General features: G+C 43.7%; 1 protein-coding gene across 1 annotated transcript in view; it reads right to left on the reverse strand.

Annotated features, from left to right (window-relative positions):
- The window catches only part of CAPN5 (calpain 5), a 155,253-nt gene that overhangs the window by 14,888 nt on the left and 117,796 nt on the right, over window positions 1–22,569 (reverse strand). Inside the window, exons 4-9 of the mRNA XM_036742447.1 lie at window positions 13,447–13,652; window positions 10,437–10,629; window positions 9,454–9,647; window positions 6,128–6,205; window positions 4,129–4,324; window positions 1,376–1,498 (exon numbers count right to left, since the gene is read on the reverse strand). Of these exons, the coding sequence (XP_036598342.1) occupies window positions 1,376–1,498; window positions 4,129–4,324; window positions 6,128–6,205; window positions 9,454–9,647; window positions 10,437–10,629; window positions 13,447–13,652 (990 nt within the window). The remainder of the gene's footprint in view (window positions 1–1,375; window positions 1,499–4,128; window positions 4,325–6,127; window positions 6,206–9,453; window positions 9,648–10,436; window positions 10,630–13,446; window positions 13,653–22,569) is intronic.

Genomic DNA, 22,569 nt, shown 5'->3' on the forward strand with positions numbered 1-22,569 from the left:
ACACATACTGCTTCACCACCACCCCCCGCCCCTCCCCCCACCCCGGGCCACACCCCCACCCCACCCCCCCACCCCCGCCCAGCTTTGATCAGATCTAAACTTTCCCAGTTGGTTGGGATCTGAACAAGATTGAGGAGAAAGTTAATCCAATCTCATTAGCAGCCCTATTTTTCAGAAGCTGATTTGACCTAATACAGAATGAGGATACAGGAAGGGATAAAATCCTGCATCTCTCTAATAGTAAATGGTTATTAATATAAGAGAGAAATAATCATCCTTCTCAGCTGGATGCAGAATTTGAACCCAAGTCTCTGTTAAGTCCATGTGCAGTGGCAGTATATACTTCCTAATATGTTCTAACAATAATGATGATGATGACAACACCTACGCAGCACTTTAAGGTTTAAAGACTGACATTACCTCACTAGATCTTTACAATAACCCAGTGAAGGAGGCCATAAAAGCATTACTATCTCTCATTTTACAAATGAGAAAACCTGAGGCTCTGAGAGCTAAAATATGGCTTGTCCAAGGCCACAGAACCAGGATCCAAACTCCAGGTCTTCTAGTGCTAAGCTAGGATCTCCTTCCACTCCATCACACTGAGTCAGCCAGATGAGAAGCAGTAAAATGCAGCCAGGCTTGTCAGACCAAGAGACAAGAGCCTCGAGAAAATCCCCAAAGACAGACCCTCACTTGGCTGGGAGCTCTGGGAAGCATGGGAGCAGCATGACGTTGGGGTTGGGTGAGGCCTTCTTCTCTGACCTCTGATGATGAGCTCAGTCCCAGGAGCATCCTGCCTCAGGCTCAGAATCGTGCATCTCCCCCGTTCCCTCGGGGAAGGTCAGAGCACCGCGTAGAGGTGGCCGTCAATGCATCCCAAAGAAAGGACCTAGCTGCCAGTTGACAAACCTCTACACCAAGGAGAAGCAGGGACTCGTTCTTATGAAAGGACCACAGGATTCAGTGGAGGGGACACCAGAGCTCAACCTCTCATTTTACAAAGGAGGAAACAGGCCAGAGAAATGAGATCATTTTGCCCAAGATCACAGGGCAGTCAGTCACATAGCACAGACAAATCTGGATTCTCGGAACCCAAATTTAGGGCTCTTACTGTTTAACCCAGCTCAATGCAAGCCCAGAAATAAGCCGGGCTGTGGACCCCAAAGGCCAGGAGGGAGCAGGCATCCCATTCTGTGGGATTTAAGCACAGCTCAACAGCCTAAACTTCAGACTGCTCCTGGCTACCATCCTCATCTTTCCCAGGGACAGAGAAGGGGGTTACTCACGGTCCTGGAGAATCCCCTATCTTATAAGTGAAAGGGGAGCTCCCCTACTAGGGGAACAGGTCCTGCCTCTGGGACCCCTGCTTTACCTTGTAGATGTCAAAGCCGATGGCCAGGTTCTCAGCTTTGCCCTGTCTGCGGGTGGTCCGCCTTGTTTTCTGCTGCAAACAGATAAGCACCTCGTCCCCTGGTTTCTTCACATTGAACACATACTGGGGACAAGTGGAAAAGGAAGACAGAACTTCAGGTTCATGAGGGAAGGACCAGAGCACTAAAGAGCTGGCATATGCCACAGAGATTGTGTAGTTCAACGCCATCTCATTTAACAAATGAGGCCTAAGAGTGGAAGTGACTTGCCCAAGGTACTAAGTAACAGAGCCAGGATTCAAATTCAGGCCCTTAAACTCTAAATCCAAGGCTCCTTCCACTATATCCATCTCAAAATCATGTCATCTGGGGTCTCAAGATGGTAGGTCTAGAAAGACAAACAGGGACAGGTGAGAACATTGACAGTAACAATAACAGCAGCTCAGGACCAGCCCTGAGATTTCACTGATGTAGCAAAATCCCAGAGCAGGAAACTTGAGCCTTATGCCCTCAGAGTTGGCCGGAGCACCTGTGTAGAGCACATGGAAACCAGGGTGATGATGATGATGATGGTGACAATGACTAATAAACAGCCCTGAAGAAGGTGGCAAAGTATTTTACAAGAACTGTTTTATTTCGTCCTCACAACCTCATGAGTAGGTATGATTACCCTCATTTTAAAGATAAGGAAGTTGAGGCTGAAGGAGGTCAAGTGGCTCACTCATAGTCAGAGAGTTATAAGGGTAAACTGAGGAACGTTCCTGATATAGTAGTTCAAAGACTCTTAGAATATGAGAGCTGCAAAGGACCTCAGAGACTACCAAGGCCAATCTCCTTATTTCACAGATGAGGTTCCATCACTCAAGGAGAAGGTAGAGGATCCCTTGTCAGGCACCGTGTAGGAAGGATTCCTGCTTAATTGTAGGCTGGACTGCTTGTTCTCTGGAGTCACTTCTAGCTCTGATGGTCTATGATACCATGAAGGAGAAATGTCTCTGGAGATGGGGAGGGGTTATGAAGGGAAGGAGGGAGGGAGGGAGGGAGGGAAAGAGAGAGAGAGAGAGAGAGAGAGAGAGAGAGAGAGAGAGAGAGAGAGAGAGAGAGAGAGAGATAAAATATAGAGGAAGAGAGAGAGGAGAGACTGAGATAGAGAGGGAAGGAGGGAAAGAGAGAGGGAGGGAGAGAGATGGAGAGAAACAGAGGCAGAGAGAAAGAAAGAGAAAAGAGAAGAGAGACTGAGACAGATAAACAGAGAGAGGGAGGAAGCGGAGGAGAGAGATGCAGAGAGAGATACGAAGAAAGAGAAAGAGAGAGGGAGAGAGACAGGAGATAGAAAAAGAGAGAGGAGAGACTGAGACAAAGAAATAGAGAGAGGGAAGGAGGGAAGGAGAGGGGGAGTAAGGGAGAGAGATGGAGAGAGAAACAGAGGCAGAGATAGAAAGAGACAAAAGGAGACAGAGAGAGGAGGGACTGAGACAGAGAAACAGAGAGAGGCAAGGAGAGCGTTGCAGAGAGAGAAACAGAAAGAGAGATGCAGAGAGAGGTGGAGAAGGAGAGGGAGGGAGAGAACACAGGATATGAGAAATGCAAGATGGTAGGTAAGGGCATAGGGAAAGGTTTGACTGTGTCAGGGGTGGGAAAGTCAAAGTTCTGAGGGGAAGTGGGCCAAATGGTTTTGTGCACAAGGCTTGTGTGGTAAGGACTGAGCTGCAGGAGTTAAATTATAGTCATGATGATATCCACTAGCCCCACCCTCATTTTATAGACAATGATGAATGCCTTTCAGTGGCTTTGTCTTATATCCCAGCTGGGAAGGGAGATGATCCTGGTGTCTTAAAGCAGGAGATAGAATAGAAACAGTCTCTGTGGCTGCAAACTGACCTAGAAAACTACAAATTAAAATGTCTATGTTGTGTTATAATTTTATTTATTTTGTTGAACACTTCCCAATTACATTTCAATCTGGTTCAGCCCTCACTGCAGAGCCGGGTAGTGGATCTGTCTGTCAAGTCCTACAAGGCTAGAAAGGTTGTGAGTATGAACATGAGTGGCTATTGTCCAAGAACCAGCCTACCTTAGTTTAAAGCAGCTCAGGCTGACCTGCAGAAGGACGAATTGGTTGGCTGTAGTAACTGTCAATAACAATCTATGAAATTATAAAAGGGTATTGTTGGTAGAGGGCCCAGACTCATGAAATTAGATTCCTCTAGTCCTGAAGGAAAGTGACAGTGCCTTTCAGTGTGCTGAGTATTTTCCTTCCTAGAATCCTGTGGGATAAGTAGTGCTAACTGCTTGAATCTCCGTTTTCAAGATGAGGAAACTGAGGCCCTGGGCGAGGTCACACGGCCAATAAACACCAGCGCTGAGACTTGTGCCTCATAAATTCCGAGCTCTTTGCACTTCATCATGCTTCCTTCCTATATCTCACAAAGGCAGAAACTGGAGCACAGAGATATAAGGCAGTTTGCCCAAGCTTATACAAGCTGGAATATGACCTCAGATCTCTTAATTCTTCATCGAGTTTTGCTTTACTGATTGTACCATGCTGCTTCTTTACCTTTTTTCTCACCTTCCCACCCCCTCCCTTGAGTGTATAGGGCGCATGGCTTGTATATGCAAGGTGTCCCCAAAACCTTAGCTTAGAACTGCACTAAGACACCCCAAACACTTGGAACAGGAAGTAAAGAGTGCCTGGAGAGGAAAGAGGGAGGATACAGAGGCAGGGTATGTGTGTGGCTCCTCACTCTTAGCTCACCTGGGGGTTCTGGAAGAAGGTCTCCTTGTGGTTGATACAGCCCCCAGTGCGGTTCTTCAGAGGATTCTCATGATACTTCCACTCCCCTTTGATCTTTGCTTCCTCCCAAGTCTTGTGGATGCTCAGGTAGGACGTGTTGATGATGAGACACTTGATGAGGTCCGTGAAATATCGGCAGAGGTCTTCAAATGTCATCCTGGGTGAAGGGTTTATGGTGAAGGATGTGCCGGCCGGCATGCCAGATTGAGAGAGAGAGAGAGAGAGAGAGAGAGAGAGAGAGAGAGAGAGAGAGAGAGAGAGAGAGGATTCTTCCCCTACCCCCAATCTGGAAAGACTCTGCTAATTCTGATGCCACTAAATCTAGGGATTTGATGGGATATGGAAGAAGGAATTCCAGCCTGAGATTCATGAGGATCCCAGTTCTGGTAATCCTAGGATTATCAGAGTGGAACTTAGGATAAATCACTTTCCTGGATCTCAGCTTTCTGACTGGAGAGAAAAAACTGAGAAAAAAAACTCAGTTATTGCCCAGGCTGTGTCCCAGGCCCTCCTGAAACATACTTCTTCCTCATCATCTCTTGGAAGCTCCAGATTCTCCTTCGAAACTCAGCTGAAGGGCCCACTGCTACAAAAAGCCTCTTCTGATCTCTTCAGTTGCTAGTGTCTCCTCCACCATTCCCATCGCCCAATGACCTTGTATTTTCTTTATATTCATTTTCTATCTGCCTATAGAACATATTTCTGGTCTGACAGAATGTAAGCACGTTGAGGTTAGAAAATGTTTCACTTTTATCTCTATATCCCCAGAACCTAGCACAGTGCCTGCCACAGAGCAGGGCTTCTTAAACCTTTTCCACTTGTGACCTCTTCAGTGCTTCTTAAACTGTGGGTCATAAATGATACACATGCGGCCTATGTTGAATTGCTTGACTTCTTAGGGAGGGTGGGTGGGAAGGGAAGAGGGGAGAGAATTTGGAACTCAAAGTTTTAAAAACAGATGTTCAAAAACAAACAAAAAAAAACGTTTTTGCATGCAACTAGAAAATAAGATACACAGGCAATGGGGCGTAGAAATTTATCTTGCCCTACAAGAAAGGAAGGGAAAAGGGGATGAGAGGGGAGTGAGGTGATATAGGGGAGGGCTGACTGGGGAACAGGGCAACCAGAATATATGCCATCTTGGAGTGGGGGGGAGGGTAGAAATGGGGAGAAAATTTGTAATTCAAACTCTTGTGAAAATCAATGCTGAAAACTAAATATGTTAAATAAATAAATTTAAATTTAAAAAAAAAACTGTGGGTCATAACCCACAGTTTAAGAAGTGCTGCCATAGAGCACATACTTAATGAATGATTACTGACTAATTAATTGAATATGGTACAGTGAAAAGGACAATGGCCTTGGAGTCAGCAAACAGGTTTGAATCTGGCTCTGCCACTTACAAGCTGTGTAACCTTGGGTAAGTCCCTTCTTGTTCAAGTGAGGATAAGTACTTTCCTCAGAGGATCGACCTATCCATGAACAAACACTTATTAAGTTTACCCTTCACCAAACAGGCGCTGTGCTAAGCAGTACCAGAGATACAAAGAAAGGTAGTATATGTAAAGTGCTTTACATAAATTTCAAAGTGCTTCAGAAATGGGGAAGCTGTTGTGATTGTAACTTAATGGATGTGGAAGCATCTAAGTAAAATTTTATGAATAAAAAAGATAACTATCCTCTTGAGGGAGCCCTCCCATTTATTGAGCACTTGAAATACATTTGCTGAATGCCTTGGTAAAGAAACCCAGAGAAGGGAAGGGACTCCTTGAAGGTCACACAACGAGCTTGTAGAACAGCCAGGACTACAAGCTAGGTCGTTCCTGACCCCCCAATTCCATACTGTTTCCAGTACTCTGGGCCATCTTGACTTTCCAGAACTCACTTGGCCTTAGATGAATCTCAGCATCAAAGACTCTCCCAGAGCCTTTGGCCATGTCTCCCTGTGTGTAAGACTCACCAGAATTCCCCATCGTCCTTCACGGTCACACCCAGCTTCTCCCTCTCGCTTTTGCTTACTTTCTGCCATTCCTCAGAACTGTGAGATATGGAGGAAATCAGGGTGGGGATGGAGAGAATCAGTTAGAGAAAGAGACACTAGATTTCACACCTGTCAAATTATCTGATCAGATATTGTTGGGTATCACACTTGTGTGTGTGTGTGTGTGTGTGTGTACTATTACTCTGCTAGACTATCAGCTCTGTCGGAGGAAAATTGATGCCCTTCTTCAGTTTGGATCTGTTCTAGCTCTAAGCACAGGTTCTGTATAGTGCAGGTACTTATACATCATGAATGCATGAATGAATAAATGAATGAAATAGGACAAGAGATGATGAGTTGTTTGGTTTTGTTTTTTTTAACTGGACCTAAGATTTCATTGACATAGAGAGCTCTCAGGGAAGAAATCCTTCTACCAATGAAGAAGGGTATCTACTCTTCAACTGACAATCAATCAACAAGCATCTGTTAAAGTCAATAAGCATTTATTAAGCACTTATGTGCCAGGTATTGTGCTAAGTGCAGGGGCTACAAAGAAGGGTTAAAAAAAATGTCCCTGCTCTCAAGGAATTCAAAGTCTAATAGAGGAGACAACATGTAAATAACCGTGTACAGACAAGAGATATCTAGGATAAATTGGAGGTACTCTCAGAAGGAAAGCACTGGTATTAAGGGGGATCAGAAAAGGCTTCCTGTAGAACGTGGGACTTTTGCTGGCACTTAAAGACAGGAAAGCCAGGATGAGGAGGGAGAGCATTCCAGGTATGTGGGACAGCCAGGGGAAGCATCTGCAGTTGGGAGATGGAGTATTGTGTTAGAGGAAAAATAAGGAGGCCAGGGTCACTCTATAATAGAGTATGTGGAAGAGGGTGAAATATGAGAAGGTTGGAAAGATAAGAAGAAGCCAGGTTATAAAGGACTTTAAAAGCCAAACGATTTTATATTTGATCCTGGAAGGAATCAGGAGCTACTGGAGTTCACTGAGTAGGGGTGAGGGGTCAAGGTGACATGTTCAGGCCTATACTTTAGGAAGGTCATTTTGACAGCTGTGTGGAGGATGGGCTGGAATGAGGCAAAGAGACCAACCAGCAATAGTGCAATACTGGAATACTGCAATAGTCCAGGTGTAAGGTGATAAAAGCCTGCCTAGGAGTAGTGGCAGAGGAGAGAGGAGAGAAGAAGGTACATACAAGATAGGTTATATATGGCAGACATAGGATAGACTAGATGGGACTTGGCAATAGGTTGGATATGCGAAAATGAAGGGGGGGCGAGAGGGGGAGAGAGAGAAGAGAGAGAAGAAAGAGAGAGAAGAAAGAGAGAGAGAAGAAAGAGAAAGAAAGAGAGAGAGAGGAGAGAGAGAGGGGAGTTGAGGATGACACTAGGTTTTGAGCTTGGGTGGCAGGGGGATGGTAGTACCCTTGACAATGGTGCAGAAGATAGGAAGTAGGAAGATGGGAGGGTTTGGGGGTGGGAGGAAAGAAAATTCAGTTTTGAACATGTTGAGATTAAGCTTAGGGCATTAAGGAGTGAAGTGATGGGGCAGTTAGGTGGCGCAGTGAGTGGAGCACTGGCCCTGGAGTCAGGAGGACCTGAGTTCAAATCTAGCCTCAGACAGTTGACACACTTAGTAGCTGTGTGACCTTGGAGAACTCACTTAACCCCAATTGCCCTGCCCTCCCCCCCCAAAAAAAAAGAAGTGAAGTGACTTGCCCAAGACTGCTCAGTGAATGTGTCAGAGGCAGGACCTGAATCCAGGTAATCTTGACTTGAGGTACCCTACTCACTATGTTTTACAGCCAGGGGTGTGCTGGAGCCAACTTGAACTCGCTTGAGAGAGCTGATTGTCAAATTTTCAGAGTAATATTTAAATCTCAGAAACTGGCCAACACTATACAACACCACAACTTTTTTTAAAATTATTGTCTAGATTTTAAATAGTGATGGAGAAAATATTGATGACGCAGATTAAACTTAAAAGTATGCTGTGTGTAAATCCTCCCCCCAAGAGCTAGTTGCAGACATTTCCCAGCAGCTCCCTGTACAGAGCTTCTCAGAACAGGAAGAGTAAATGCCAATATACCAGGAGCGGTCAAGGCAACAACATATGCAGTAGTAGGAAGAGTATCTCGTATAAATCAGTCTTGCATAATATCACCTGTCTCCTGAGGTAAGATGAGTAATCATTTGTTCCATAATAAGCCAAGGAAAACACCAGGCTAATTGTTTCCTCTATCAGTGTGCCCAGTGTTGGAAAGTTCTGAGTGTTCCCAGTTCTGAGTGCTGAGGTCTCTCCCTCCCTGCTCTGTGGGTCCCCGAGTGGAGACTTGCTATGTAGTCGGACATCACGTAGCTTGTTCCTTTAGTCATCCAAGCAGATGCAGTGGAAAGGACACTTGTATCTAAAGTAAGAAGGCTGCCTAGGATCAAGTCTGGGCTCCGCAACTTACTAGCCATGTGAAGTTGGTCTCTGAGCCTCATTGGTAAAATTGGGATAATACGTGTTCTTCTGCACTTCACAGGGATATTGTGAGAAAGTGCAATGTAAATCTTTGGAGCCTATTTATTACTATCATTCATTCATTCAATCAGCAGATATTTCCATCTTCAAAGAGGAGATAGGACAATGACATCCATCTACCTGAACAGCTTTATTCCAAAGCCTCAGATCAGATTGGCATTGGTCTATTTCTTACACAGATAACTCATTTCTAAAACAGGATCAAAGTGGAAGGGAAATTTGCACAATATAAATGTCTGTTACTTAACAAATTATAATCTCATTAAAATAGATTTCCCCCCACAGCTACAGGATAACATAAACATCTGCATTTTATTAAACGACAATCATCTTAAACTAGCCCTCAAAAAAAAGTTTGAAATTTTTAAAACAACTGTTTTGTAGAAGGGTCTCAGGTTAGGGTCAATGTCAAGGCTCTTGAGATCAGTCAGGGTCACTGCTCATTCTAAGGTCAAGGCCTATTCTGGGGTTAGGACTCAATTCTAAGTTTAGGATCAAGGGGCTGGTGGTCTGTCCTCTAACTTTAGCCTAATTAGCACCAACTTATGATCATGGTCAAATCGGACCCAATCTAGGCTACACATGGCATAAAAGTATTTGGACAAATCCCCCAATTTCTTTCTCCTGGCAAAAACAACAGCTCCTTCCCAGTACCTGACTTCAGCAGAGGCAAACAAACTCTCTTTCCTTTCCCATCTCTCTCTGCTCTTCCATTTGCAAGATTAATCACTGCCCTTGCAAGTGCCATCTGATGTCAAGGACTCACGTGTCACTCCAGGGACCATTCCACTCCTTCTCTCCCCAGGGATTTCGCAACCGGATCATATCTAGCTTCTCCGACTTGAAGTAGGCCATCAGGCCATGGCCCAGACGGATCTTTCTCACATCCGTGATGGCATACGCGTGACCCTTGACCAGTCCACAATCCAGGCGAGCCTCCATGTCAGATTCTGTCATCGCCTAAGTGACATGGGAAACATCGGAGGGAGGGGGAAACATAAGAGGGGAGGGGGAAATCATCAGGCAGGTGACCCACTCTCTCTCCTCCACCACCAAAGATGAAGGAATGGGGGAAAGGACTGAATTTGGAGTCAAGTCACCTGGAATTAAATCTAGGTTCTGTTACTTGCCATGGACTGTGACCTTGGCCAAGTCATCTCATCTCTCTGAACCTCAGTTTACCCATCTGTAAAATGACCCCTACCTATTTCTATCTCTAAATCCTATAATATTCCTCAGTACTGTCCTGAGCAAAAAATAACGACTGATACCTGGGTAGCTCTTTAAGGCTTTCAATGCTTTTCATTATCTTATATGATCCTCATATGAGTTTTAGGAAATTGAGATGGCAGTATTATCCTCATTTTACAGACGAGGACACTGAGGGTCAAAGAAGGGAAGAGATTTTTTCCCCCATGTGCACATAACTAGTAAATGGGAGAGCCAAGACTTAAACCCAGGGCCCCTGACATCAAGTTCAGTTCCCTTTAGCACCCTCTGAAGGTCCCACGTCCACCCTCACCCCCCCACACACACACCTCCAATGGCTCAGAAATCCGGATAGTGAAATGTGGGCCTCGGCCTCCCTGGATCACATATTAAGTTCCCAACATTCATATTTACTCCCCATGAATACTGGGTGGTAGGCTTTCTCTAGTGGACACTCTGACTCAGGCCTCCAAGGGGTTGGCAGTAGGTTCAGAACTCAGTTTAAGCCTGGGGTATGGTTTGGGCTATGAGCCCTCTCACCTTAATCGATGCACTGATGAGTCCCCCACGAGAGTGCACCTTCAGCACCCGCTCAAATAGCTGGCTCCGCAAAGTCTCATCATTGGCATAATCCTCAATTGTCAGGTCGATGGGTTCTGTGATGCCCCCCGTGAAATCCACCAGGGCATCCGCGGTGTTGCCCCCATCTAAAGCCTCATAACATCCTATCAGCCTAATGGGAAGGCAGGAAGTAAAGACAGAAAGGGCTATAGTCATTCCTTCCAAAGTATATAAAGTGTGGACCCTAAGTTTTATGATGTCTTACTGCCTCAGCTATAAAACGGGGATCATAAAACCAGCCCCTCTCCTGCACAGGGAATCACAGATATAAAGCGTTTTGTAATCATCAAAGTCCTGTAGAAATGTAAGCTATCATTACTACTGTCATTATTAAATCTTTATTTCCTCCTATGTTGACATACCTTCTTTTATAGGATCCCCACAACAGCTTTGAGAGACAGAAAAGGTAGGTATCATCAGCTACATTTTAGAGAGGGGGGAAGAGGCCTAGCTAAGGCCTCTCACTAAGCTAAGCTAGAAGTCACAAAGAGAGTTCTGAGACTTAGAATCCAAGGCTCTGTTCACACAACCAGGCCCGTTCCCTGTCTCTGTGCTCAGGGTACCCTGCCTGTAGCAGGTTATTTCCTTAGGGGCCTGGATCATGTTCTGGTAGTCCCTGAGCTGTGAAGCTCAGCAATTTCATTTTTGCCTGTATTTAAAAACTCAGAAAACACCCTCAAGAGGTCATCAGGCCCAGGGAAATCCTGGATTTAGGAGCAAGCATGCCCCCTATGTCTTTTGGCATATGCCCTGATCAGATAGATGGTCAAACCCCATCTGTGCTATCGGATTAAGTTCTGGAAGCCTCCTTTTAGGAAGAATTTTGACATAATAGAGAGATAGCATGGCACAGTGGGCAGAGGGCTCGCTTTGGAGTCAGGAAGATGTGAGTTCAATACAGTCTCTGATACATACTGGCTGTGTGCCCCCAGGCAAGCCATTAACCTCTCCAGGGTTCCAGGTGACTCTTTAAGACTCTAAGTTATAGAAGATTTATTGATGTGCCTCTGGGAGTTTGGGGTTTTTTTACACAGAAAAGCACATGTCAAGGAAGGAAGGAAGGGAAGGGGAGGGAGGAAGGGAGGAAGAGAGGGATGGAGGGAGAGAGAGAGAAAGAAAGAAGGGAGGGAGGGAGGAAAGAAGGAGAAGGGAAAGGAAAGAAGAAAGGAAGAGAAAAAGGAAGAAAGACAAAAGGGAAAGAAGACAGACAGAAAGATAGAAAGAAAAAGAAGAAAGGAGGAAGAAAGAAGAAAAGGAAGACAGAAAGACAAAGAAAGAAAAGGAAGGATAAAAGAGAGAAAAAGAAAGAAAAAGAGGGGGAAGGAGGGAGGAGGGGAGAAAGGAAAAGAAAGAAGAAAATTAGACAAAAAGAAAGAAAAGAAGAAAGGAAGAAAGACAGAGAAGGAAGGGGGGGGACAGAGAGAATGGGCAAAATGGGGCATGCCTACAAGATGTCCAGGATGGGAGGGGTGACTAGGCCAACTATCTGTAAGCTGAAAGCACTAGGGATAGTTATCTTGAAAAAGTCTTGGAGCCAGGTGTGATGGTGCATAACTCAAATTCCTGCTCTCACAGAGTCTCACAGGAATCTGAGGCTGGGGGAATCACTTGACAGTGAGAGTTCTGAGCTACAGTAAGGCTAAAGCCTATTAGAGGTCTGGACTAAGTTTGGTACCAGCATGGGGAGCACCTTAGAACCTGAGACAGGTTAAGTGACTTGCCCAGGGTCACACAGCTAGTATACTTCTAAGGCAAGATTTGCATTCAAGTCTTCTTGATTAAAAGTTCAACACTTTATACACCGCACCAATTGGTCTCCCAGTGTCCTCCTTCCCAGATGTTTCAGAAGAAGAAAAGGGACATTGGAAGGAATTAGTCCTCCCCAGTAAGCAGATCTCAGGGAGAAAGAAATCTCAGAGTAATTCCTAGAAGATCTTGGACATCCATCAGCAAAGGCCATATGCAAGGGCAGATGAGAAGGGAGAAAGGCTGAGGGTCTGCCTTCCCAGAGATGATCCCAGCACTTTCCCCTCTTGGATAGCAGAGATATACCCCTGTTATCCAGTTATTTCTAGGCATCTACCTACTGTCTGCTCCCCTGGGCCAAATGTGTTATGGATGCTGTGGAATCATTGTCCTAGGAGCTAGTCAGGTGTTAGAAATATCTAGTACCATTATCTAATGAGAGGATAAGGAAAGAGAAGACCAGTTCTTATCTTCTCCCCACTCCCCATCTCAGGTCATGTGGCCATTTCAATGGAGCAGAATGTAATGAAAAGAGCATTGGATTCTGAGTGTGAAGATTTGGACTAGGATCCAGCTCTGCTCCTTACTCAGTCTCCCCCTGCACACATTTCTTTACCTCTAAATCTTCATTTTCTCAGAAGTAAAATGAAGAAATTGAACTAGATGAGTTCTAAAGTTCCTCAAGCTGGAACATTCTCTTTTCAAAGGCCCCTCTCATCTCTGACTTTCTCTGTTCAAAGGCCCCTCCTGGTTCAGACATTCTGTGCTCTAAGGCCTCTTCCAACTCTGACATTCTGTGCTCTATTCTATTACCATCTGTTAAGTACCTACTGTGTGCCAGGCACTGTGCTAGGCCATGAGGATACCAAGATTGTTATCATGCATGGACTTTGAGCTGGAGTGGAACACAGAGGTCAATGAAACAAGACTAAATCCCCATTCTCAAGGATCCTTATGCATACATTCAGGCTGCTGGAAAAGCTATAAAATTTAACATGCCAAGAGAGAGAGTTTGGGTCCCATAATTAGGCAACCAACATGCTTTACCTTCTTAATTTTAACTTTCTCACTTACCTGTTTTCTAATCAGCTGGGACCAAAATCCCTCTTTCCTGATACAACAATCCCTTGCCCACCCGCCCCCCCCCCAGTCTCTACAGCTGCCCCAGCACAGGAGAACGTACTTGGCATAAGCCTTCTCAATGAGAGCACACCAGAACTCATTCTTAACATTGGAGTGGCAGTAGATGAGCTGGTTATAAATGGTAGGTAGCCGATCGTCAATGACCACATCAACCCACTCTCCAAAGCGCCAAAAATGGAAATGGAACATGCCCGTATAGTTTGAAGGGTCATCATCCCATTCCTGCTCCTTCCAGTCAGGGATAACCTAGAAACAGACAAGAGACAACCCTCTTAGCAATAATTATTATAAACTAAAAATGTCTACAGAAGTTGAAGTTTTACAGAGAACTTTCTTCAACCCAGTCCTAAGAGAAGCAAGATTTATTACCCTTATTTTTAGATGAGGAAACAGAAAACTTACCGAGGGAAAATGATTTCCCCAAGGTCATAAAGTGAGTTACTGACAAAGGTACGGTACAAACCCAGGTCCTTTAACTCCATGAGTTGGAAGTTATAAGGAGGAAGATTTCAGCTCCCTATTAGCAAAAAAAATTAGAGCTTCTGAACGGAATGAGTTGTGTAACCAGGTAGTGAATCCCTCATCATTGGAAGTCCAACCCAATCCAACAAGCATTTCTGAAGTATCCACCGTGTACAAGACATTATACTAAGTGCTGGAAATACAAAGACAAGAGAAAAAAGTGTCATTGCCCTCAAGTTGCTTACATTCTACTGGCAGAAGTCTTCAAGTGGATTGTGGATGACCTTTTGTTGGAGATGATATAGAGGGCAATACTGGTTGTTAAGGTGAGAATTGGACCAGATGACTCACCTTCCAAATCTGAGATTCTATGAATGGAATAGGCCTTCTACAGAGGTGTCACACCTGACCCCCCAAAACTCCCCATGTAAAGAAATCAGACTAAAATGTAATTGGGAGGAAAAAAGTCTGGAACTATGCTCAAAGGGATATAAAACTATGTATACCCTTTGACCCAGCAATAGCACTACTAGATCTGTATCCCAAAAAGATTTAAAAATAAAGGAAAGGGACCTACGTGTACAAGAATATTTACAGTAGCTTTACTTGTGGTGGCAAAGAATTAGACATTGAGGGGATGCCCATCAAATGGGGAATGGTTGAACAAGTTGTGATATAGGATTGTCATGGAATACTATTGTGCTATAAGAAATGACAAGGGGGATAGTCTCAGAAAAATCTGGGAAGACTTGTATGAACTGATGCAAAACAAAATGAACAGAACCAGGAGATCACCGCACACACTAACAGCAATACTATGATGATCAGCTGTGAAAGACTCAGCTACTCTGATCAAGACAACGAGCCAAGACAACTCCAAAGTGACCCATGATGAAAAATGCTATCCACTCATGAAGTTAGGAGTACAGACTGAAGCATACTTTATTTTTTACTTTCTTTGTGTTTCTGGCTTTTTATTTTTATCTTTTTTTTTTGGCAACATGGCTAATACGGACATACATTCTGCATGACTTTGAATATACAACTGATAACAAAAAAATGTAATTGGGAAATATTTAACAAAATAAATAAAATAGAATACAACATAGATCATGTTAATTTGTGGTTTTCTAAGTAAAAATGTAGCCTGCAGGGATTCATTTCCATTTGAGTTGGATACCATTGGTATAGAGAACATCTGCTTCCTTTCCTCAAACCTGGTGCTTCAGGGAAGAGCTGGCATGAGATACTGGAAGGGTAGCACCAGGAATCTAGGAAGTGGCTGTGCCAGAAGGGAAGGAACCCACTGGAAAAGCCAGACACTAATCTTGTCTACCAGTCTGTGTGCACAGGCATCCATGATACAGTGGAAAGAGTGTAAGGCCTGGAGTCAAAGAGCTTGGTTTGAATCCTGGCTCCACAATTTACAAGCTGTGTGACATCAGACAAATTGCCTAACTTCTCTGGGCCTCAGGGTCCTCCACTGTAAAACCAGGTGGTTGAACTACTACATGTCAGACAGCGAGGTGGCACAGCAGATAGAGTGCCAGTCCTGGAGTCAGGAAGACCTGAGTTCAAATCCAGCCTCAGATACTTACTAGCTGTGTGACCCTGGGCAAGTCACTTAACCCTGGTTGCCTCGGTTTCCTCTTCTGTAAATCTTAAATCTGTGATCCTATGACACTTAAGCCAATACCCCATAATACAGAATTTTCTTTAATAGCGATCACGGTAATAGCAATCTAGGAGTAGCAAAGAATTGGAAACAAAATCAATATCTATAAATTAGGGAGTGGCTAAGCAAACTGTGGTATGTGAATTAATGAAGTGTTATTGTGCGGGAAGAAACAATGGAAACAATGAAAATAGAGAAGCGTGGAAAGATTCACATAACCTGATACAGAGCGAAGTAAGCAGAGAAGAAAACAATACACACAACAGCCTGCTAGGTGGCGCCGTAGGGCATGGAGTGCTGCACTTAGAATCAGGAAGAACTGAGTTCCAATTTTGTCTCAGACATTTACTAGCTGTGTGACCCTGGGCAAATCATTTTACCTCTGTTTGCCTCAGTTTCCTGATCTGTAAAATGAGGGTAATGATAGCACCTACCTCCCAGGGTCATTGTGAGGATCAAACGAAATAATATTTGTAAAGCGCTTAGCACAGTGTCTGGCACACAGTAGGTGTATATAAATGCTTATTCCCTTTTCCCACTGCAGCCACACAAACAGAAAGAACAAACACAAAACAATCAAAAAGGAATGTTGTAAAGTTACAAAGAATAAGACTGGGCAAAAAGATATAAGGCTCACTCATCTCATTCCTTCACTGAGATGGGATCCTCAAGTGTGGATTTCTATTTTCATTTTGAGGCTTTTTCAATGTATTGATCAGTTTTGCTGATTTCTTTTCCCTTTAAAAATATTCTTTGTTATATGGAAAAGGGAAGGACATTGGGAGAAATTTTGGTGATGTCAATAAACAAAAGAAATCAAAACCAATTTACTTTAGGAAAAGGGTTACTATGATTGCACATGTATAACCTATATCAGATTGCTTAGAGAGGGGAGGAAGAGAGGGAGGGAGAAAAATTTGGAACTCAAAATCTTATGAAAAATGAATGTTGAAAATTAGCTTTAAAAAATAAAATAATATTTATTTTTTTAAAAAAAAAGAGTTACTGGGATATAGAGGACTGAGGACTGGAAGGGAAGAAAGGAGACCTGGGGTGGAATCGTGCCTCAACTTATTACTGGCTATGTGAACTATGGAGATTTCCTTCAACTTCTCAGACCTCAATCTTCTCTCCCGTAAAATGGGGATGAAGGGAACACAGTGTAGTAGAGAGCTGTCTCCCTAGACATTTTAGAGATGAAGATATTCAATCCCTGGGAAGGCAAGTGACTTTCTCAAAATCACACAGATGCAGAAGTGGCAGAGCTGGGAGATAAACCCAGGTCCTTTGACTATGGACCTAAGACTGTGCCAAAGCCCCTTCACCAGACAGGAGCAGAGCAATAATTTGGATGTAGGCCCCGGCTCCACATCCAGGGCTCTTCCCAATCGCCAGACTGCCTCAAAGTCACCATCCTTCTCTGGTTCTGAGATCTCCTTCAGGACCCAATGAAGGTCATTAGTAGCTAACAAGGCTCTGCGTGAAGCCTGGTAAGTACCAGAGAAGCCAATTAATGAGTCACTAGGGCCTCATGATGAGAGGGGTGAACAGGGAGTCAGGGGAGCTCCGCTGGTCCTAATCCTCAGTCGGGCTCCTGATTCTTGGTGATCAGGTACAGAGCAGCTCCTCGGGGAAGAGCGCTGGGGCTGTGGGGAGGCAGGAGGGAGAAGGATCCTGCCCAAGCTCTCCTCACCAGCTTCATGTTTCCCAGGGAAATAGGTGGTACAGTGGATACAGCACTGGGCCCGGAGTCAGGAAGATCCAAGTTCAAGTCTGGCCTCAGACATTTCCTAGGAAGTTTCCCTCTGCTTAACTCAGTTCCCTCAACTGTAAAATGAGGATAATGATAGCACCCATCTCCCAGGGCTGTTGTTAGGATCAAAGAAAATCGTATTTGTAAAGTGCTTAGCACAACGCCTGGAATACGGTAATTGTTGTTGTTCGGTCGTTTCAGTCGCGTCTGACTCTTCGTGACCCTATTTAGGGTTTTCTTGGCAAGGTTTGCCATTTCCTTCTCCAGCTCATTTACAGATGAGGAAACTGAGGCAAACAAGGTTAAGTGACTTGCCCAGGGTCACACAGCAAGCGAGTGTCTGAGGCCAGATCTGAATTCAGGTTTTCTTGAGTCCAGGCCTGGCACTCTATCCACTGTGCCACCGAGCTGCCCAGCACATAGTTGGCAATATATAAATATGAGCTATTTTTTATTATTATTGCTAGGCTTCTCAGAGCTACAGGGAGGTATCTTGAGGCTACTTTGGGCCTCACATACCCTCCTCCCTTTAATCAAGATGTGACCAGGAGTGTGGACTTAGAAGGAAGTGCAGTCCCAGGAGGTAGTAATTTGTGGGGGATTATGAATATGGAATGTTGCATACACTATCGGGCTTGAGAACTGTATCTATAGGTTTTTGTTTAAAATTTTTTCCCTTTGTTACAGTGAAAGCTCAGAGAAGAGGGTTATATTTGGAAGTGACTGGAATGTAAAAACAAAAGGCAGCAAGAAACCTTTTTTTTAAAGTAGCAATGATTGATGAATACTTGTATCTGTTTTTGTATTCATATGTGTCTATGTGTGAGTGTGGATGTCTGTTTATTCATTCTTATGTATAAGTGGGTTTATGGATCTGTACTTATAAACTCGTGTGTGTATGTGTCAGAGACAACGTATTTGTATATGCATGTACACAACGTAGATAATAATACATCAGATGTGTCCAGGAGCTGTGCTTGCTTAGTGTGGTAACTACCACCACCAATGCAAATAGGGACCCATCTGTGACTCAGTCATTACAAAGAGGGCAGAATGATTAGCCCAGAGTCTCATAGCTAGTATCCAAGGTTGGATTTGAACCTAGGTCCTCCTGGCTCTAAATCTAGTACTCTTTCCACTAAGCCATGCTCTCTCTCCACACCCTGGAGCAACAGAGCACTTTAGATTTACAAGGCGTTTTCCTCACTGAACAACCTTGTGAGACAGAGGACAAACATGTCTCCCCATTTTACAGGTTTAGAGACTGGGGTTCTGAGAACCAATGACTTGCCAAGATGCAGCTTGGTACAGTGGAAAGACACTGACTCTGAAATCAGAAGATCTAGATTCAAATCCTGCCTCTGATTTTACTCCCTACCTGACTTTGGGGATGTTCCTTAACATCTTTGCACATTAGTTTCCTCATGTATAAAACAAACAAAATTAAATAGTCTTGGAAGTCCCTTTCCAGCCCTAGGTTTATGATTTCAGGTAGAAAATATCCATTCCAGGACATTTAAATACAGGTCTCCTAAACAAGTCTACTGTGTTATCCACCATATCTAACTGTCTATTATATAGGTATGAGTGTATGTGTTCATTTAACAAACATTTATTTAGCACCAACTGTGCACAGAGCCTTGTGCTATGAGTGGGAAGAGTTCTGAAGTTTAAACAAGACACTTCCCACCTTCCTGGATTTCACAGGTTAGTAGGAAAATGACACAAACACAGAACCATGATAAAAATTTGAATAAAATCAGTGCATGAGAAGAGAAACAGTTTTATGAGAACATTTTAGAAAGAGGGCTGATTTTTAGCTGAGGGAATCAGGGAAGGCTTCATGGAAGAAGTGACATATGATCTGAGCTATGGAGGACTTTGACAGGTGGAGATACGGATAGAATGCACTGTAGGCCTATGTAAACCAATCGACAGATTTATTAAGTGCCTACTATGTGCCAGGCATTGGGATAAAGAATGAAACAATCCCAACTCTCAAAGAGCTGAAGGAAGGATGAGATTAGGGAGTCTATGACCAATCTAGTTTGGGCACAGACTGCAGGAATAAGAGCGGGGCTAGACAAAGCTGAAAGGACAGAGTATGTAGGGCAGCAAATGCCAGAATAAGCAGACTGGCTTTTGTTTAGGAGTCAGTAGGCTACTGATGATTTGATAAGCAGCAGATTAAACAGTGCAGTAAGTCATATGTATATTTCCTTGTATGGATGGATATGTGGATAAGCAAGTGCACAAACCACAAAACCACTACCTAGAATCATAAGAGCATAGGCTTGGATCTGGAAGAGGCTATAAAGGTCATCTCAAGTACCATTAAGAATTTTTTCTGGGGGGCGGAGCCAAGATGGCAGCTGGAAAGCAGGGACTAGTGTGAGCTCCCTGCCGAGTCCCTCCAAAAACCTATAAAAAGTGGCTCTGAACCAATTCTAGAACTGCAGAACTCACAAAACAGCAGAGGGAAGCAGGGCTCCAGCTCAGGACAGCCTGGATGGTCTCTGGGTGAGGTCTATCCCACACGGAGCTGGGAGCAGAGTGGAGTGGAGCACAGCCCAGCGTGGGCGGTGTGGACCAACCAGACCAGGAGCTGGGTGGAGCGTTCCCTAGCACCCTGAATCAGTGAGCTGCAGCAGTTACCAGACTTCTCAACCCACAAACACCAAAGACAACAGAGAAGGTTAGTGGGAAAAGCTGCAGGAGTGGAAGGAGTTTGTGGTTCAGCCACCACCCTGGGGGCAGCGGAGATGGGGCAGCTACAGAAGTACAGCTGCAGTTGCTTCCTGCCCCAGGCCCACTGGTGGGAGGAATTAAGTGGCGGATCAGAGCAGGAGTGCACAGCCTGCTGAAGATCTAACTCCAGTCCAGGGTGGGGGTTCTTGGGGAAGGAGGAGTGCTGGTGTGGCAGAGCTGGCGCATCCCCCCAAGCTTGGAACATAGTTCTCTTAACTCTACAAGCAGTCATACCCCGCTGAAAAACTCAAGGGTCAAATCAGTTGGCTGGGAATATGGCCAGGCAGCGAAAATGCACCCAGATTCAGTCTCAGACTTTGGAATCTTTCTTTGGTGACAAACAAGACCAAAACATACAGACAGAAGAAGTCAACAAAGTCAAAGAGCCTACATCAAAAGCCTCCAAGAAAAACATGAACTGGTCTCAGGCCATGGAAGAGCTCAAAAAGCATTTGGAAAAGCAAGTTAGAGAAGTAAAGGAAAAATTGGGAAGAGAAATGAGAAGGATACGAGAAAACCATGAAAAACAAGTCAATGACTTGCTAAAGGAGACCCAAAAATATACTGAAGAAAATAACACCTTAAAAAATAGACTAACTCAAATGGCAAAAGAGCTCCAAAAAGCCAATGAGGAGAAGAATGCCTTGAAAGGCAGAATTAGCCAAATGGAAAAGGAGGTCCAAAAGACCACTGAAGAAAATACTACCTTAAAAATTAGATTGGAGCAAGTGGAAGCTAGTGACTTGATGAGAAATCAAGATATTATAAAACAGAACCAAAGGAATAAAAAATGGAAGACAATGTGAAATATCTCATTGGAAAAACCACTGACCTGGAAAATTGATCCAGGAGAGATAATTTAAAAATTATTGGACTACCTGAAAGCCAAGATCAAAAAAAGAGCCTAGATATCATCTTTCAAGAAATTATCAAGGAGAACTGCCCTGATATTCTAGAGCCACAGGGCAAAATAGAAATTGAAAGAATCCACAGATCACCTCCTCAAAAAGATCCCAAAAAGAAATCTCCTAGGAATATTGTCACCAAATTCCAGAGCTCCCAGATCAAGGAGAAAATACTACAAGCAGCCAGAAAGAAACAATTTGAGTATTGTGGAAACACAATCAGAATAATCCAAGATCTAGCAGCTTCTACATTAAGAGATCGAAGGGCTTGGAACACGATATTCCAGAGGTCAATGGAGCTAGGATTAAAACCAAGAATCACCTACCCAGCAAAACTGAGTATCATGCTCCAAGGCAAAATATGGATTTTCAATAAAATAGAGGACTTTCAAGCTTTCTCAGTGAAAAGACCAGAGCTGAATAGAAAATTTGACTTTCAAACACAAGAATCAAGAGAAGCATAAAAAGGTAATCAAGAAAAAGAACAAGAAAAATAAATTGCAAGGGACTTACTAAAGTTGAACTGTTTTGTTTCCATTCCTACATGGAAAGATGATGTGTATGATTCATGAGACCTCAGTATTAGGGTAGCTGAAGGGAATATGCATATATATATATGCTTATGTATATATATGTATATGTGAGTGTGTATATATGTGTGTGTGTGTGTGTGTGTGTGTGTGTGTATATACACAGAGAGAGAGAGAGAGAGAGAGCAGGCACAAGGTGAGTTGAAGATGAAGGGAAGATATCTAAAAGAAATAAAATCAAATTAAGGGATGAGAGAGGAATATATTGAAAGAGGGAGATAGGGAGAGATAGAATGGGGTAAACTATCTTGCATAAAAGTGGCAAGAAAAAGCAGTTCTGTAGGAAGAGAAGAGAAGGCAGGTGAGGGGGAATGAGTGAATCTTGCTCTCATCAGATTTGACCTGAGGAGGGAATACCATACATACTCAATTGGGTATCCTACCCCACAGGAAAAAACGAGGAAGAAGATAAAAAAGGGGGGATGATAAAAGGAAGGGCAGATGGGGGTGGAGGTAATCAAAAACAAACACTTTTGAAAGGAGACAGGGTCAAGGGAGCAAATTCAATAAAGGGGGATAGGATAGGAAGGAGTAAAATATAGTTAGTCTTTCACAACAGGAGTATTGTGGAAGGGTTATACATAATGATATGCATGTGGACTATGTTGAATTGCTTGACTTCTTAGGGAGGGTGGGTGGGAAGGGAAGAGGGGAGAGAATTTGGAACTCAAAGTTTTAAAAATAGATGTTCAAAAACAAAAAAAAAGTTTTTGCATGCAACTAGAAAATAAGATACACAGGCAATGGGGCATAGAAATTTATCTTGCCCTACAAGAAAGGAAGGGAAAAGGGGATGGGAGGGGAGTGGGGTGACAGAAGGGAGGGCTGACTGGGGAACAGGGCAACCAGAATATATGCCATCTTGGAGTGGGGGGGAGGGTAGAAATGGGGAGAAAATTTGTAATTCAAACTCTTGTAAAAATCAATGCTGAAAACTAAATATATTAAATTAAAAAAGAAAGAAAAAAAAGAATTTTTTTCTAATTAGTTACTGAATCACAGATTTTTCAGAATTGGGAGGGACCCCACT

Source organism: Trichosurus vulpecula, chromosome 2 (assembly GCF_011100635.1).
Source record: "Trichosurus vulpecula isolate mTriVul1 chromosome 2, mTriVul1.pri, whole genome shotgun sequence".
In the NCBI taxonomy this organism is placed as follows: Eukaryota; Metazoa; Chordata; class Mammalia; order Diprotodontia; family Phalangeridae; genus Trichosurus; species Trichosurus vulpecula.